A 13,264-nucleotide genomic window follows, 5' to 3' on the forward strand; every position below is an offset into this window, starting at 1 on the left:
ATTAAAATATATCATGTCTAAATTTTCTATTTACATATTAGTATAGTAGTGGTATGTTTATTGGGGGGAAGTTTAAGCATTTTCTTAATGATAGGGTGTGCCATCAAAAAAGTTTGGGGATCATTGTCCAAAACAGGCACATTTCCTATTTCAGTAATCTGTGGATCTGTAATTTATAAATGTAACTGAATTTTTTTTTAATTCTATTAAAAAATTAGAAGACTTTTAAATGCAGTGAATGTTACACATTCCTAATTTAAAATGCAACCATATTACAAACTATTTTTCTAAAACGTTTAAACCAAATTCCCTTCATATTTTTTTTCTCCAGCACATCAAACCTCTTATAGACTCCCTCCTCTCCCTTCCACCCCAATCTTATATCATCTTTTTAATGTCAACAATCTCTGTAATGCCACCATACGAAATGCTGTTATTTACTGCAAGGCAGGAAATGAGGAGAATAAATCAGGTTTTCTCTTCAAGCATCTTTTAATTCAATCTTTGCAGTTCCAGAGTGGAGAGGCCTTTGTTGTCAGTTGAATCCTTATATTCCAACTCTTATATCATTCCAGCTTTATTTCTCATAATCTTCTATAGTCCTTTCTTGATCAGAATTGCACCATTATTAAAGGTAAATGGCTTGATTCTTTTTTGTTGAGCATGTGTTAATATGAACATACCTTACAGAAATATTTGATACTTAAGGATACACTAATTTACATACACAAATACTCAAAATGAGCACATACCTGACAAACCTGATGCTTTCTTTCACACAGTACACTGTGATATTAGCACACTTAGAAAGTATATGAAATTTAACTCTTTCTCAAAACATATTCAAGAGAAGCAAATCACTAGAAGCATTTTTAAAAGCTCAATTTTATATAAATTTCTTCAGTTAGAATCATAACTCTAGACCTATACCCAGTAGGAAATTTTATCTATTAAGTACAGTAAGATGCTTCCATTTACTAGATAAGGCAAACTAATACACTTTCCTTAATTTCAAGCCACATCCAAATTCTGACTATTCAAAACGAACAACAAAACTATCTTTAATCAAAATCATACACATGAGCACATGCAGAACAACTTAGGGACTGGAGACTGTTTTCTTGTCTTTCTAAAGGCTGTTTAAAATTCAAAGAACTGAGGGGCTTTTCCTTCATTAAACGTTTTATATTTATCAGCTTTCAATTAAAACTAGCGTTTAAAATATTATGTAAGGATAGCAATTATGAAAAAGACTTCAGTTCCTTATTACGCATGGTAGGCAGACTTCTAAAATGGCACCCAAGATTCTTATGCTTACACACCTTGTATCATCCATGCCCCTTGAATGTGGGTGTAATTTGTGAGTATGATAGGATTATGAATGTTACTTTATACGGCTAAAAAGATTTTGCAGATGTAATTAAGGTTGACCTCGAATTAATCTAAAGGGAAGTTATCTCAGTAGATCTGAGCTACTCTCAGCCTTTTAAATCTGGGTCTAAAGGTCAGTAACAGAGAAAAATGTGAAAGAATCCTCCTGCCAGTCTTGAAGGAGCAAAATGCGATTTTGTGCAGGGCCAGGCTGCAGAGAATGGCACGGGAAGCTCAGAAAAGAAGAGCCCCAGGAAAAGAGGAACCTCAGCTGTTAACAACCTGAGTGAGTCTGAGGTAGGACAGAAGTCCTGGCTTGATTTCCGAAGTGTGATTCCGAACAGAGAACCCAGTTGGTCTTGCCCAGACTTCTGACTTCAGAATTGTAAGTAAATAAACTGCGTTGTTAAATTTGTAATTTGTTATGCAGCAATAAAAATATATAAATATTATAGAAAGGGAGTGAAGATGAAGAGGGAATTGGAAAATGGGAGAAAAACTAGTGGGAAAGACCTATGCGGCTTTCATGTTGTATACTCCAGTGGCAGTTTTGTTAGTAAGCTAATAGCCAGACATGCACTTGGAAGGGGAAGAGGGCCTTCGGCCATTGTTTACATTCAGTTGGATACTTGTTTACATTCTAAACATTCTATGTAAACTCTTCTCCAGGGATGTGAGGAGTAAGAATATAAACAATAGACTGGCCAAAACTGACAGTTTCAACATGGAGTTGACCCTGACTGCACCTCAAAATACATTATATGCTCATTAGGCTACTAAAAATCACTTACCTCCATGACAATTCCAAGGCAGACCATCTAAGGATGAAAAGAGGGCACCACCTTATCTTCCTTAAATCCCCTCTCTACTCTGAAAACCACCCATCTTGATGAATACCCACCCCTTGGCTTAAACTCTACCTATAAGACCACCCAACCCGAACTCCACCAGGTTGCTCTCTGGAGCATGACTGCACTCCCTCTTTGAGTATGTACTTTTGCTCTACTCAACTACTCTTTGCTTGTAACTGCTTGTCCTGCTCATGAATTCTTTCCTGGTCAATCAAGAACCTTCTTCCAGGTTGAGGTCTCACCTAGCATACAGGGAGATCTCCCCAGATTGGATTTACTGGCAAGAGTTTCAAGATAATCCTGTAAGTATCCAAATAAAATACTAAAGCTTGTAGCTGTATTACTTCTCATCTTTTAACACTTATTTTTGGGTATATTTAATAATGTATAGAATATTAATACATGCAGTTTGTAACTGTTCATATATTTAGAGATGATGATTAAAATGGCTTCGAAAACACTTCTAATCAACATGTAAGAAAGAAAATACTTGTCCTTCAAAAGATGCCTTACCCCATTTTACTCCTTTCATCCATTTTATAGTAAAGTTTAGATTATGTAGTGGCCTTTTTGGCATCTAATAATCCTAAAGACAATTTCTAGTTGCTTTTAGGAGCCCTGCAAATTAATATTACTGACTGAAGCAAAGTTTGAGGCTTATTATTTGGGGTACTTGTTTAAACAGAATCCCAGGTTTCCTCCCCACAGATCAAATTTAGTAGTTCTAGGGTGACCTGGGAATCTGTCTACAAAAAAATATCTAAATCATTCTCATTCTTATGTAATTTGTGAAACTGAGTACCTAAGAATTAACATCAAGTTAGCATAAGGAAAGTGGAAAGCATGGTCTCTGGGAGAAACCTGTATTTGGAAGAGAAATTATAAAATGCCTTAAAATAGAATGTGAACCATGAAATGTCCATACAAATGCATGTTGAAAGCTACAAAATACCAAGTTGGTAAATACTAGAATTTATCTTGTTCTCAATATTTACCTGAGCTGTATTATGTTTATCATGCCCCGTGCTTAGGCATTCAAATTTCTGAAATGCTAAACATGCTGCAAAGAAATAACTAACTTTTATTTTACTTCAAATGGTATTGTGGTGAGTATGTGACTGGAAAGCAATCTCTGAACATGTCCTTGTTCACCAAATTTATTGTTAAACATTGAGAACATCAGATTATGACAATTAAAAAGAAAGCACCAAAAATTGCTACACATTAATACCTGAGCAGAGACTGAAGGCAAATATTCACCTATTAAACCTTACACCCATAATGCTGAAACACAGATTAAAACATTCACAACACTCTACAGAATAAAACAGCACTTTCTGTGAATTACAACCAGTTAAATGTAATGTTAACTATATCATACAAAAAATACACACAAAGTCACACATAATGTGTATTTAGTACACTGTACTTTATACAAAGTACTGGAGAAGATCATGCATGTTTAAATGGAAAAATCTGCAAGGTGACAATCATTTTTCAGTATGTGCTATAGGACAAGTTCCTCTTCGCTGTTAAGTATTGTTACTATGCACTGCATTTTCTAGATGAGAACAAAACAGTCAATTTGCAAATAAATGATTACTGTGTCTATCTCAGCATAACACATAGTTTGCCCTCAATAAACTTTTAACTATAATATAAAAGATGATACAGGTTGACAGCCATGTATTTCATATTATTACATACCTTTGCTCAAATTATTTCTATCTCAGTTTGACCGTGCTTTAAAGAAACACATGTTTTCCTTCTACACATTTTTAGAGAAACCTTTATTTTTGTCTTTGGGTGAGGTAGTGGAGGTGAAATGAAAAATAAGAAATGTGTTGCTTTTATGCTCAAAATTGAAATTGAAAAATATTCAAGAAATTCTAAGTATACAGAAACATGGGTACTTTTTAGCACAGACCATGAATGTCATGTGAATGGAATAATTTGTTTTAATGGCTATTATATCCATTATTTTAAATAAGCACAATAGAAATACAAGTCTTTACATTAAAAAATACCTAGAGTCAGTTCTTTTGATCTTAAAAATAATTAGAAAGAAAAAAAAAAAGAGAGAGAAAAGCTGAACATTAAAAATATACTACATGAATCAGTTTATTACTGAAAAATCATATCGGGTAAGTAACTTTATTTGATATGTAATACAAGCTTCAGTGATCTGAGGAAAAATAAGTACAGGTCTCAGTACTTACAGACAGAAATAAATTCATGTCTTTGATTATTCCTTAGAAAGAAAACAAAATTACATTTGAAGATTAATTTTTCCATGTATAATAATTTCAGAGCAGAAGTGCCACCACCTTCTCCTAAAATTAACTGTTTTCAGAAATTTTAGCCAAACTTAATTTTCTACATCCATGAAATATAATTCAATTTTAATTCAAAATGAGAACTCTACAATTAAGGGAGGCCTTCAGAGCATATACAGAGTATATACATATAAATACTAAGAGAATTATTTTAAAGTTTTACTACACCAACTTCAGAGAAAAGGATTTGGGGCCAATTTGAGAAGACCATCCATAATAAAACATACAGTTATAAAATTGTAGGGCATTCCTTCATTTTAAGGCACAGTCTGTTTTATACCAAACAACTATAAGTTCAAGGTCACAGTGATAATATGCATTCAATTTTGGTCTGGTTTCTCATGGGTACACTGCTACATTTATATACTTAGTCATAAGTTTAAGAAACTGTAATACGATCACTTCAAAGTAACATGTTTAAGTCACTTATATTTTTTTAAAAGTAAATAAATAAGCCATACAATTTCCTAATTTATATACACTAAACACTGGAGATTCCTTCCCCTCCACAGTGGAGGAAAAGATGGTTATTTCTACCAATATTCCAACAAATATATATTTGACTATGTTTAGAAAGTATGGTTATGTTAAATACAGCATCTCCTACTTGGGATAAAATTATTCAGCACAAAGGACAAACTCAGCTCAGGAAATAATGTTCACTGAATTTTTAAGTCTGTATATCATTTCTACTAATATTACGCAGTCCTCACCTGAAAATAGATAAACTGTCTTTAATTCAAGGCCAAACATTTTAATATTTGGCTTTCTCTGCTGCCTCTTTACTTCCAAGCTTACTTATGTAAACTGCGTTAGCAGTGCTGGTCATAGAAGCAGTTAAGTGACATTAAGTGGTGGGAAAAACTACAATATGAGGACTGAAATTCCCTTTGAGAATTTCTACAGAGAGAAATTAAAGAATGTCTACCAGATTAACAGTTTCTGGGTCTATCATAATTTTACTTTTCTCTAATGAGTATACCACAATATCAATGCTAACACATTAGCATTAACATCTTGATTGCTTTATATTTTCCTTTAAGATATGCATTTAAAAATGTTTAGTTTGTTATACTATATGTTAGGTTCTCGTGGATAATTTTCCCTTGAAATACCTGATGTATAAAGGGACTGAAAGGAAATATATAGAAAATTTAAAATTTATTAGTATATATAAATGCATTATATAAATGACAGACACCCTTACTAAAAGTGTTCTGTGCAACAAATTTAAAATTTTACATCAGAAAGAATCTGAAGCATAACTTCAAATGATTACTTTAATTAATGAAAGATAATTATTAGATAAACTAATTTTTAAATAATAAAATCAGAGAATATTATTCAGGAAATCAGATATACTATGGTAGAAACTATACATATTTTTAAAGAAAAATTTGGGTGTGGAATATAAATTTTGATGAATTACACATTTAATTTCCTAGATGAAAAATACTGAAAAGATTATTTTTATTTTAATTCCAATATGCTAAGAAATGTTCATTGGCACAAATATCTGGAGGTATTTTAGTTTCATTTAGCTTTGGTGGCAAAGTATGTTTTGCTAACCATATGAAGAGTTATATTTTTCCAATGTAGAGTTTTATGCTAAAAACAATTCAAATGTGTCTTTTCTTCCTAAAAAAGGGATGTAAAAAGTTCAATATGAAACAAAACAAGTGCAACATGAATTACAAAATACGCCTATCATTTAGGCTTTGGAAAAGTTAATACTTCTAATGCTTTGTCTATAAATCCTTTACTACAACATTACTATTATATAAATACAAAAACCAAAATTAAAAAAAAATAGCATATGAACTTTACAAAAATGGCTACTATTTGACTTCCTAAACTAAGATTAGGATTCAAATATGCAAACAAATTTACACTAATCAAAAAACATCAACAGATATTTTTTCATAAGTGTTCAAATACAGAATCAGTACAGAATACTTATGATTCATATATATCAAGTCCTATACAAAGTCATCAAAAATTAACTGGTTACTTGGTACTTCAAAACATAAGTCATTTTTGTGAGCATAACATGCCAAGAACTTTTAGAAAGTACTTGATTTAAAAATTTTCAACTGTAGACAACGTAATCAAGATATAGCTTAGACTACTACCTAACTTTTGAAAGAAATGTTATCAATTCAAGTTTACTGTTACATTTATACTATTAATGAAATAACAGTCTATTTTCAAAACTTTATTCCATTTTAAAACTGTAATTAATAATATAAAACTCAGTCTTCTGTATTCATAATATATCACAAAAAGGTGAATTCTTGAGCATTTATAGTACATATATTCAGATCTGATTACTGACCTATCTTTTCTTTCCTTATTACCAATCTTACTAAAAGTAAAGAACAGGAGTAGCCTCAAAGACTTCCTATTTTCTCAGTCTGTTAAAACTTATTGTACAAGAATGCATGAATAATATATATAAATAAAAGTTTATTACAGAATGTGAAATAGCATCCTTTGTTCAAAAAGACTAGGATAAAATTTCGGTTCCCAATCATCTCACTATTTTGTAAAAGTATCAACTACATTTACCTTGTGTTGCAAGGAAGTTTTCTGTCTAGGTATAATTTCACAATACAAAGATACTTTTATTGCTCCCTGAGGAGTGTGCCATGTTCTCCAAATTGACTTCCCCCACAAAACTTCACAAGATATCTTGTTTCCTATGGTATGTAAGCTTATAAACCTAAACACTGAAAAAACAAAAAATGCTGATGAGAAATAATCAACTAATGGCCACTCATAGAAGGTCTCAAAACATTAAAGTTTTCTGAAATGATTTTAATAACAAGTTACTCAAATTGCAAATGCAGTAAAGTTTTCATTAAACCTCAAAAATAAAGCACAACATTCCACTAATTTAAGCCTAATGCCGAGTGAAAATACAGGGCAGTTGAATTATCTGCACATTCAGGAATGAGCCCTAGTTTTCATCTCATAATCTTTGTTTCCCCATTTTCCCCCGAGTTTTCAAGAACTAACCTGGAAATTAAGTTTTACCTCCTTTTATTTTCCCTGATAATCTTCTGCAACAAGTGCTCATGAGTGGTAAAGTGCAATGAACATACTATGCTTTATGTAAGTGAAAATCTCAAGAGTTGAGAAAAGTATAGAAACTAGATAATGAACAAATCAGATAATCTGCCTCACATTAAGTGTATGTTTGTGGTAGAAATGTTTGCCGTCTGCATGAGTGATAGGATAATCAACAACAAACATTACTAGGACTACCATTATTCTTTATTTTTTCCCTACTATGATGTCATTTAGATATAATAGTGTAGCTCAATCAAGAAAAGGTATTCCATTATATACAAATAAATTTATCTGACCAAAACGTGAAAAAAAGAAAGATTCATCAATGTATGATTAATATATATTGAAGAGCCTCAAAATCAATGTTAGACAGGCACAAGTGTTTTTTTTTTAACCACTGCTTTAAATATTTTCATTCTGATGACAACCAAGAAAAGAGCAGAACCTGCTTAATTTCTGGCATGAAAAATATCCAGAAAAAAAGAGCATTAATGATTTTCACCATACTATCAGCTCCAAATTATAATACTAGTAACTAGTAAAAATACTAGTAACTTTTCAAAACACTAAAACTACTGAGTGTTTTTCCTGTCTAGTCTATATTTGATCTAGTTACTAATAATAGGTTCCAGGAATAATTTTTATCAGCACAAAACAAACTTAAAATTCAACAAATTCTAAATAAAACTGTAACAAAACTCTGAATTAGATAATACATAACTGCCAAAAAATAATTCCATTTTTTAGTAACATTGCTAACTAATAAAGCTGTGCTCTTTTACCAGCTAATATAGATTGTAAACACAATAGAAACAATTTATAAAGACAAAAGGACTTTCCTTTTCTCAAGTGACAGAAACATCTCACTAATCTTCAGACAGAGTCTACTTTTCTTCCCTGGTAGTTTTTTGGGTTAAAAGTGCATCAGGACTTGATGAAGACCCTGTCAAAATGTTAGTGCATAACACACACACACATATATATATATGTCTGTGTTATACACTAATGTGTGTATATATATGTCTGTACATTTATGTATACAATGGCTAAAGACTCAACTTACTGTTGTTTATAAAAGACTTCATTAGAATCCTTTTTGCAGTCCTAAAATAAAGTATTTTGTTGGAATAAGTAAGACTTCAGGACCTGATAACCATATTCACATAAAAATATTCTAGTAAGAATTAGTGTACCTAGTTTGTTGCTTTAAAAAGCTAATATACTACTCACAAATGAAAAAGTTAAGCTTGTTACATTTTATTCACTAGCAGTACTAACCAGGAGAATTTAGATCACATAAACACAATGCTTATGGCTATCAATAGAAGAGCCAAATTAATGAGTTTTTAAAAGTTCTTGCTGTATAAAGGTCTAAGTTCAAATTCAGAAATAAATGACACATTTAACCTATAACTTGAAATACGATTGCAATATCGGTGAAAAAACAAAAGATATCTCACGTAGAAAAATTGTTTATGGGTACATGTATAGTTAATCAGAGGCAGATGCATCATCCTTATTTAAATATGTATGTGATATGCCATGGGACAAGTGTATAATCTAACAAATGTGCTTTCTTTTCAGGTACTGAAAACACAAGCATTTTGTATTTGTTCCTTTTGCTACTTCTCTCAAATAAACAAGAGCCTGGTATGTCTCCCATGTCCACTATGAGGTTATCACTTCCCTTTAATGGTCTCAGTGTAACTGAAAATATGAATACTGAACAATACATATGAAGTTGGGAAAGATAGCAAAGGAATCAAATGGATTTACAACCCTTAAGGTGATAGCAAGACCCTCTTCAACTGATGCAAAAACAACATGGACTTGAGGAACTACTGATAAGCGGGGTCAGTAAAGTGGCAATAACCCACTATGGGCATAACAGCTGAGAGGTTATAATGGAATCCATATGCAACAGCAGATGAAATGAACCTGGTATTCTAGGACATCCCTGGGTACTAACAAGGACAAAATTTACAGGTACAAACTGTGAAATTACTAGAACTTAAGATCTCAAGAGGTTTGGGTATTTACAGCATACACATCTAAAGGAAGAGCTCTATAAGCCAAGTATAGCTCAGCCTGAGTTTATTCTATCTTAAGGCAAAGATACCTCACTCCATTACCTACTTTCTACTCTTCTGTAGCTAAAAATCAGAGGAAATTGGAAATGAAATAGAAATATTACTACTTTTTCTGTCAAACAGCAATCATTTTGGCAAATTAAGATTCCATTGTTAAACCTAACAGCTGAAAAGCCTCCAATATATTCAGGTGTTTATATTATGCTATTAATGGAACAATTTGTCTACTGTTATTCCATTAATAGTATAATTTTAAATATCAAATGTGGTACTGCACTTTATCATGTTGACTTTCCACATTAGACAAAAATATGCAAACCTAGAGTTTTTTCTGACAACTGGAATTCAGTTAACACTCCATCATGACCTGAGGCACTTTTGGCAACCATGGTGTCAATGAATTAAATAAAATGGCATAGATAGAACAACTGAACTGCTCCAATGCAAGTAAGTAAATATCTATGAAAATTTTCTTAACATTTAACAACAGATCTCTACAATGGTCTCCTGATATTCACCAAGACCATAAAAAAAGGTTTGCATTTAAAAAGTACTAGAAAATTTCATTAAGTTTTGAATTTGAATTATGTTTCCACCCATTAATTAATCTTGCTTCAGTTACCATGAAAACATGTCTCCTTAGAATTAAAAGTTGTATTTTTAGAGATGCAAAAAAGACAAAAAGATCTACTCTGTTCATTGTGGCTGCCAAAAGTTGACCAGACTCTTTAGGCTATTTCATTTTTGAGAAACCAAAAGTTGCAAATTTCATCAGTTTTAAAGACTGATTTCTCAGTATGTATACTGAAATAGCAAATACAAAGTAACCACTTTTCAGAAGAAAGTTTTATGAAATAAGCAGAATGCTTGAGGGGAGATTACAAACTGCCACATTTACTGACTGTGTAGAAGATCACTGCCATGGCCAGTCAGCAGATTCGTTGATGTGAAGAGGAATCCTCAAAGACAGTGGCCACTGTATGCTTTTACTAATTTTTCAAAAATGACTAGTACACAGATGACACACCACAAAACAAAACCATGCTCCAACTACTTTCCTCAAGCATTACAAAACTAATTTCCTATTTTCAATACTGTAAAAATAGACTTGTCTTCTCCAAAGGATCTTGCTGTCCACATTGATGATCTGTTCATTTCATCTTATTACTGACTCTAAAGGCTTAAATCATCTTTAGCATTCCTTAAATCCAATTTACATGAAGTTGCATAATGCATGGAGTAAGAGAGGAATGAAGACAAAGCATGGAACCCTGTATAAATGTGCTGACCCAAAAGCGATCACACCAACAGCCAGTGGAAGTGGAAATTGTGAAGTAGTCTTCAGCAATTTACTGTTAAGAGACAGAGAAATGTACATTACTATGTAAATTACATGGTGAGCAAAAATAGAATATGTTGATCTTTTATACAGTTTTGTGAAAGTGTTCTAAGTGATTTTAAATGAAGTAATTTTTCATATAATGAACATAACTGTCCATACTTAAAAAAAACCAATACAAACAAGCCATATTTTGGAAAGAGAGAAATATTTCTAATTAAGTAAATAACCAATTTTGCTTAATGTTTAAAATTTTAACAGCATAAAAAGACTAACTGGATTTTTTTTTTAAGCAATTCTACGTCTAGAAATTTGTCCTAACAAAAATAATAATTTTTACTAAGTTGCAGAAATATTTATTTTGACCCTACTTGAAACAGCAATAAAATCGCAACAAAATGAAAAGGGAACCATCCCTAATTCCTAACAGGAGCATGTAAGGTAAGACACTAAATATATTTAAAAGAAAAACAGAAGGAAAGACTATCACCTTTTTACTTTGAAAATAGAGAAACTGAGGATAAGAGCTGTAAGAAACTTGCCTAAGGCCATAGACCTATTAAATGGCAGAGCCAATATTTAAGCCTTCCATCTGCCTAATTCTAGAATATCTGAAAATATCTGCTAGAACCAACAGAAAAGGCTCCCAGAGAGAACAACTAGTAAATGAAAAGTCAAACTTTATTATGGACAATTTTAAACACACATTTAAGTAGACAAATAGTAAAATGAACCTCATGTACCTGTCACCCAGCTTCAAAAATTATCTAGTCATGACTAATCTTACTGCACCTATAATTCTATTCAGTGCCACTCCTGAAATTTTGGGAGATAATCTTAGACATCCTATCTTTCAAGAAGAGCTTTTTAAAGAAAAAGACATTATTATAATCCTAACAAGTAAAACCCATACTTAATAAAATAAAAATAATACACTTGCATATGAACTATATCTGCATACAAAACCTTATTACTTATAATATATAGGTTTATAATATAAAGGTTTTACCTTTAGGAATAATCAAAGTAATCAGGAATAAAGAGAGCATTTTTCAGACATAAAAGGGTGACAAAGATCAGGAATAGATGTTATTGAAAGATTAAACTACCATACCTTGATTTTATTGTAACAGTGTAAGTATTTCCAAGAATTGCCATAGTTGGAATAAGGATAAATGCCAAAGGCTTACATGGATCAGGATTCAGTTTAAAGTAATACCTATGTCAAAGAGAAAAAAATAAAACATAAGTCAACAAAGCTCGCTTGGTTATTTTAAATTATCAGAATCAAACTGAATTTTAAAACATACCAATAGCAATATGGATATATGAGAGGTCTAAATAGCTCATGGAATACTTAATAATTTTTGTTCTAAATCACCTTTATACCCAAGGTTGTATATATGGAGAATTATGTTCAGAAACTACTAAAAGAAATGAAAATATCCAATATGGAAGCACTTTGTTTTTATAATAGGTATATGCTTGAAAGGTCATATATAATTATTTTCATGAAACAAATTATTTAAAATACATTAAGGTTACTCTATTAGAAAAAAGAAAAAAGGAAGGTGTGCATGAAATAATTGTCCCTCATCATTTTAAAATCCAAATTCTCATCTCTGGCATTCATTGACAATGAGTTACCTATAGCCTTTCATAATTATAAATTTGTCCACCTCAAACAATTTTTTTCCTAAGTCTGTGAACAAAAAGCTGTATCTTGACTAAAATAACGAACAAAGGAGGGATACTAACATCTATTAACCTGTGATTTATCTAACGTTTTTGGTTCTGCTAACTTTTCAAATAAAAATATTTCCAGTATTTAGATAATCTGAAAGTTTCATATCATTTCTGAAAACTGTTTTGAGTAGGGGGGGTTCAATTATTACTTAAATTAGGTGGCATTTTGTTTAACATTTTCCAAAAACTAAATATTCTAGAAATAATCTTAGAGGGCATTTTCAAATTTTCGTTTAACCTAGAATACCCAACAAGTAGCAAAGCAAATGAAGGTTTTCAGTAGTAAACCACTGGTCATTTATGTTAGTTCAATGTATTGGACAAATTAGAAAAGTACACACTTCTCTTGTTACTTGTAGTATTTTTTTAATGCAAATACGTTTCTTCCCCCCAATTTAAGAAAACATGAAATTGATCATGAACTGAAAAATACATAAAACCCTAGCTCATATTATGAAT

The 13,264-nt window shown here is 31.5% G+C and overlaps 1 protein-coding gene across 2 annotated transcripts in view; it reads right to left on the bottom strand.

Annotated features, from left to right (window-relative positions):
- Positions 1 to 3,317: 3,317 nt before the first annotated feature.
- PGAP1 (post-GPI attachment to proteins inositol deacylase 1) overlaps positions 3,318 to 13,264 on the bottom strand; it is a 94,815-nt gene continuing 84,868 nt past the window's right edge. The window contains exons 26-28 of one of the 2 annotated variants that reach the window (XM_057503757.1): positions 12,174 to 12,278; positions 11,010 to 11,072; positions 3,318 to 7,287 (exon numbers count right to left, since the gene is read on the bottom strand). In XM_057503757.1, the coding sequence (XP_057359740.1) occupies positions 7,281 to 7,287; positions 11,010 to 11,072; positions 12,174 to 12,278 (175 nt within the window). In that variant the 3' untranslated portion in view covers positions 3,318 to 7,280. Of the gene's footprint in view, positions 7,288 to 7,952; positions 11,073 to 12,173; positions 12,279 to 13,264 lie in introns of those variants that run through there. The other variant, XM_057503756.1, reaches the window with a different exon arrangement.

Source organism: Manis pentadactyla, chromosome 6 (genome assembly GCF_030020395.1).
Source record: "Manis pentadactyla isolate mManPen7 chromosome 6, mManPen7.hap1, whole genome shotgun sequence".
NCBI classification, from domain to species: Eukaryota; Metazoa; Chordata; class Mammalia; order Pholidota; family Manidae; genus Manis; species Manis pentadactyla.